At 42.5% G+C, this 5687-nt stretch overlaps 1 protein-coding gene across 1 annotated transcript; it reads right to left on the reverse strand.

The window, feature by feature from the left end:
* Positions 1 to 2564: 2564 nt before the first annotated feature.
* On the reverse strand, positions 2565 to 5473 carry LOC119324230 (phosphopantothenate--cysteine ligase 1-like). The gene is made up of 9 exons (XM_037597997.1): positions 5217 to 5473; positions 4971 to 5097; positions 4318 to 4362; positions 4058 to 4143; positions 3909 to 3961; positions 3767 to 3826; positions 3581 to 3682; positions 3227 to 3346; positions 2565 to 3118 (listed from the first exon to the last, which is right to left on the reverse strand). The coding sequence occupies exons 1-9, from the start codon at positions 5329 to 5331 to the stop codon at positions 2858 to 2860; spliced, it is 969 nt and encodes a 322-aa protein (XP_037453894.1). The 5' UTR covers positions 5332 to 5473; the 3' UTR covers positions 2565 to 2857.
* Positions 5474 to 5687: the final 214 nt, after the last annotated feature.

Consider the following 5687-nt stretch of genomic DNA (forward strand, 5'->3'; position numbering starts at 1 on the left):
TTACTCTTGGGTGTTTGAGCACCCTAGACAGCTGAGGTCACCTCGGAGCCACATTCCATTGTGGTGAAGCTTAGTGGTGGTGTCGGAGCCTCCAATTCGGTTGTGGAGATAGGCCCAACCTTGTTTGTATAGGTCCGGTTGCCGCCTTCAAGGGCACCACTAGTGGAATCATGGCATCTCGCATTATGTGAGGGCGTGAGGAGAAGGTGGCCCTAGTGGCTTCTTGGGGAGCATTGTACCTCCACACTGCTCCAACGGAAACGTACTTCCTCTTAAAGGGAAGGAATTTCGGTAACACATCCTTGTCTCCACCGGCTCCACTTGTTGTTATCTCTTACCTTTACTTTGTGCAAGCTTTACTTGTGGTGTATATCTTGCTTGCTTGTGTTGTTGTTGTCGCTAGCATCATATAAGTTGTTCACCTAGTTGCATATCTAGACAACCTATTTGTTGCTAAAACCTAATTTGTTAAGAAAAGCTAAAAATTGGTAGTTGCCTATTCACCCCCCCCCCCAGTCAACCATATCGATTCTTTCAGTGGGATGATAAAAACCGTACTCACGAGCGACGAACGACATGGGCTGACATGAAGCAAATCACGAGGGAAATTTTTTTGCCTGCTTACTACACTTGCCGGCTTCATAGTAGACTATATCATCTAATGTAAGGTACAAAATCAGTTGATGAGAACTACAAAAAGATGCAAGTTTTGATGATGCATACAGTTGCACGTGAGCCCGCGGAGGCGACCATGGTTCGTTTCTTTGAGGGGCTAGAAGAAAAGATTCATTACCGTGTTGATTTAATGCAATATAAAGATATTCATGAGTTACTTCATCAAGCGAAGCATGCTGAAAATTGGGTATTGGAGAAGCAAAGCTTCAGAGACTCATCCAACTTACAATAGTGGGCGACGTTGTTCTTCTCCTATTGGTGATGGGTTTAGTGCTAAGCTGGCTACTTCTTATAAGTCGGTAAGCATTGAACAAACCAAAGTGGCTGCTGCACCAAAGGAGATTTCTCAACTTTCATCTAATGCGACGTCATCTCATCACCGTAATATTATTTGCCATAAGTGTGGAGCACGTGGACACATGAAGCGTTCCAATCAAAGAAGGGTCTTGCTTATTGATGCAGAATATATTTCAGAATCTGAAGATGAGACACCTAGGTTAGAGGATGAAACTAAAAGATATGATGGTGATACCTTGCTATGTATCCTCAACTTGATATGTAGAGTTTGCTAGCACATAAGGTCCAGCGAAATGACAAGGTCATTGTCGAACTAGGACAACGAAGAAGTATTTTTTTAAGACTGCATGTACCATCGAGGGAGAAGTGTGCAAACTAATAATTGATGGTGGTAGTGCTAGTAACATGATTAGCAATGATGTGGTGGAGTCTTTTTCTTTGACAACATGAGAGCATCCAAAACCGTACAATATGAATGGATAAATGATGTGGGCAAAGTGAAGGTAACTTACAAGGGTGGAGCTTCATTTTTCTATTGATGGCTATGTTGATAAAATGGAATAGGGCGTTCTACCATTGCACGTCTGTCACCTTATTTTAGGGCGTCCATGGCAGCACGATGTTAACGCTCTTCATCATGGGTGAACAAATAGGTACACTCTTATGCATAAAGGGTAGGTCTATGCTATTCTTCCCAAGGATGCAAAAGAAATAAAGTGTACACTGCCGTTTGCTTTGACCGGTCTTCACCAACAACATTGTCAACAACATCGCCTCCGAGGTAGCCACATCAGCATGTGTGATGCTATTGTTCATGTGCGGTGATCTGATCCAATCTTTGATTATGGTTACTGTTGCATGTGTGATGCTATTGTTCATGCTATTTAGTGCATCTAGCATGTTGACTTATACATGCTAATTATTGCTTTAATCATGATTTATATTCTGGAATTAATCATAAAATTGCCTAACTTTCGAACTTTAGTTCATATATTTTTAAAACTTCTCTATTTTGTTCTGTACTGGTATGAATCTCATTTTCAACGTTTGAGAATGCGTTGCACGTGCAAGCTTACTACCCAGTATACAAGTGACTAAAGGAGAGAGGATATAATAATAGTCTACACGTTTGATGGATAAATATGAAACTGGATTAAAGATCTTCAACAACTTAGACCAAATGTATTACCACATCCTAACTAGTGCAAAATAAAATGGTCAAATAAAGACGGTGTGTGGAATGCTCTAGCTATAAGCTGTATTCGAAAGAAATTTCAAATGGTATAATTTTTCAGCCACATGATTATGTATTATTGCTTTAATTAATGGTCAAAGTTAAATATCAAAAAAGTGTGGACCTTATATTTTACTCCCCCCGTGCCGTAATATAAGAGCGTTTTCTTACAATAGAGGGAGTACAACGGAGGGAGTACGATTTCTCGTAAGTTGAGGAATCTTCTTACCAAACAGAGACATTACTAAGCAAAAATAGTTACCCAGTCAAAGCTCGAGTCAAGAGAACATGTCTCTCTTCTCTAAAAAGCCCAGAAAAAGAGACAACAAAACTCCCATAGGTGAATCTGGAACTTGAATAGAGAAACACTGCTGCATTTGACATTCATAAATTAACATAGAATTATTTGTTTTGGTCTCAAAGCTATTAGTAGTAGTAGTAGTTGATGGCCTATTTGGTATCACCTTCCCATAATTCTGCAAACTAAAAACCAGAAGAATATGTCGATGCAGTTCACACAAGTATCGACATCATTACAGATTAGAGGTATAGTGATTGCTCACGTTCAACAGGGATTTGTTTCCATTTCAATACGTAGATACCAATTAAATACTGTAGGTATTGAGGCCAAACCACGACCGTACAGACTTGTCATAATTCAGTCTGGACCCTGGTTGCATCCATCTGTGATCCACAAATATACTTTGAGTGCTTCTGTGCTAGGAGTTTGATTATCTGCTCTTCCAAATCTTCATCACTGTTGCGCCTTCGGACAGTATTCCTTGCTCCGTTTGTGACAATAATGACTTGCTCTTTGTATGTTGCAAGCAAATTGGCCACAACAATGTTCATCTTGTACTTGTTCAGAGCCATATCTGCTTTCTGGACAAGAATATCTGAATTTGTCTCCAGCTGCAATTATTTTACATTGTTAGAGCAAATAATTGAAATAATTTGAACAAGCCTAGTAATTTTTAGGTATAAAATGTGTTCACTCTTCCATTGCATAAAAAATCTAACCTTGAAAGATACACAAAATGCCAAGGGAGCCCATTGGTCCCGCAATACAGCAAGCATTTTTGGAACCTGACTGAGCCTCATCTCTAGAGGGCCTCCAGCTGACTGAATCTTATGTTTTGCCTGCACAACAATCAAATTCCCTGTTTAAGGCATTTGCAACAAAGTTTATTCTTGTATAATACTCCCTCTGTAACTAAATATAAGATGTTTTTGCAGTTCAATCCCCTCTGTAACTAATATAAGACGTTTTTGCAGTTCAAAATTACGGAGGCATTATTAGGTTTCTTTGTGCAGCGTTTAACAATCGAATTCTCTCACACGAAAAAAATAGTATGGCAAGTGCTTAAACCATACCATGCTATCCCAAGGAACATAAAAGTCTGAGACTGCTGCAGCAAGATAGAACATCCCGCGTTGCCTGACTGTGCTCACAGATGTAGCCACCATCCTCAGTAACTGCACCCCAATGTTGTGTCACGCTTTCGAATTTTTGCTTTTATTGGTATGTGATATAGCACTTATCAATCCAAGATACAAAACCTGAAGATATTCAAATATTGTGGTGAATTGGAGTTTCAGCAGAGAGCCACCTTCCATAGCCTGCAGGAAATTCACTTGTCAGTATCCTGCTGTAAATCTAGTGTGCCACCTTTGATAAGCAGTGTATAATCTTATGCTCCACCTTGCAATAGTCCCAAATTGATTCCTTTACGGCTGTCTGATGGGACTCGGCCACTGAGCACAAAACAAAACATAATAGTAAGTGACTAGTCTAGGGAAATACAGTAGATGTTAGTTTTCCTATCTGCACTAGGCATGTATATTACCAACCTTGAACTTTTGATTCTTCATTGACGTCTAAGAACTTGAGGAATGAATCATCAGGCAGGAACCTACAGTAAGGCTGACAACTCCCTCTGCAAGGCATGTACGTAGCAGCAAACAGCATATTATTCACAGTAAAAAGTATCTAGACACAGAACAATTCATCATTCAACTAGAAGAGGGTAAAAACCAGTTCAGTTCAGATCAGTTGCTTCAGTGGAAGACAGACAATTATTACTAGAGAACTTAATAGCCAGGTAGCCTACCGTCGGTGGAGAAAGATAACAGCATAACCAGCCTTCAAGAAATACCTATATTATCAAAAGAAAAACAGGTTAATACATATACATCAAACTTGTTAGACATGAGGAACTTTCATTGTTCCAGTCATGTGCTTGCCCAAACGTAGTAAGTTGCATGTTCAAGCGGACATTGGTTTATCTGCAAGACTGCAACTGTGCATTGTAGTTCCAGGTAAAGTACGGACGGTAAAGGTTCCATAGTAAAAGAGGCGTGGTCAGTCAGGAAAGCAGAGCTAAGACCGATCAGGAGTTACAGTAAAAATAACTTAGAAATACTTCATTTAATAACCGAAATCCTTGTTCAAAACGGTGATTGAAATCCAATGAACAGAGCAGAAATTTGAAGCGCGACGTCAACTGGGCCTTAGCGCACATGGACATTCTCATGGAACGAACATACCCATATGGATGCGGCACACGTTTAATCTAAGAATAAATGATACCCCTCTCATCCGAATTAATTGAGGCATATCTCTATACGGAGCAGTATGTTTTTTTTGCGGAGGGGAGGTTCCGTTGTAGTTGAGTTGCTGTTTGGCCTTTGTCATCCTCACACAAGTAGGTAGCACAAACGAAAAGCGACGAGCGGGACAAGAAGAGAAGGGCGGTTAATTTACTCGGTGGAGGCGGCGCCGCGGTGGCCGGAGCTGAAGTTGTCGATGTACCGGACGCACCGCTGCTCCAGCGGCACCGTCGTCCCGCCCGACGTGACGCACACGATAGGCCGCCTGTCGACCCCGCCCGCTGCACCAGCACACAAGCAGAGGAGCGTCGCCGAGTCACACGCACGTCGGGTGTTCGACGGAAATACTCGCATCGATCACGCACAAGACTGGCAACGCACAGCTGGGTTGATTAACTACCTGAGATGATGGAGTTGCGGGCGATGAACTCTTGCAGCTTTGTGCGGACGGCGTCGGCGTCGCGCAGCGGCGGCGCGGTCTCGAAGAAGGTTTCTGGGTCCTCCGCCCCAACCATCGTGGGAGATTTCCGCGGGCTGTGATGAGTTGACGACGAAGTGGACAGAAGGGGGCAGAATTTAAAAGGAGAGTGTTGGCTGATTTACTCTACAACGCTGGGCTGGTTCGGCAAAAATCAGGGCAGGCGCGCGCCAATCCAAATCGGGCTCCATAATGGCTGCACTAAACCGCTCGCGGTTACGCGCTGCGTGCCCAGGACACTGGAGCAGGGGCCCGTCTGCCGTGTCAACCGTCGTGTCTGTGCACGTTAGAACATCTACAGCCGGCCTTAACAAATCTTGTTTCCTAAATATCCGTGGGTCTTGGCATGTCTGCAGAGTGGCCAGTCATCTCTTAAATGTCCTTTTATACAAC

The sequence above is a fragment of the Triticum dicoccoides genome, chromosome 6B (assembly GCF_002162155.2).
Source record: "Triticum dicoccoides isolate Atlit2015 ecotype Zavitan chromosome 6B, WEW_v2.0, whole genome shotgun sequence".
Taxonomy (NCBI): Eukaryota; Viridiplantae; Streptophyta; class Magnoliopsida; order Poales; family Poaceae; genus Triticum; species Triticum dicoccoides.

Coding starts and splice junctions, on each gene's coding strand:
- LOC119324230 (XM_037597997.1), bottom strand. CDS start 5,331: ATGGTTGGGGCGGAGGACCCAGAAACCTTCTTCGAGACCGCGCCGCCG. Junction 3,962..4,057: donor TGAAGAATCAAAAGTTCAAG/GTTGGTAATATA, acceptor TTTTGTGCTCAG/TGGCCGAGTCCCATCAGACA. Junction 3,347..3,580: donor ATGTTCCTTGGGATAGCATG/GTATGGTTTAAG, acceptor ATTGTTGTGCAG/GCAAAACATAAGATTCAGTC.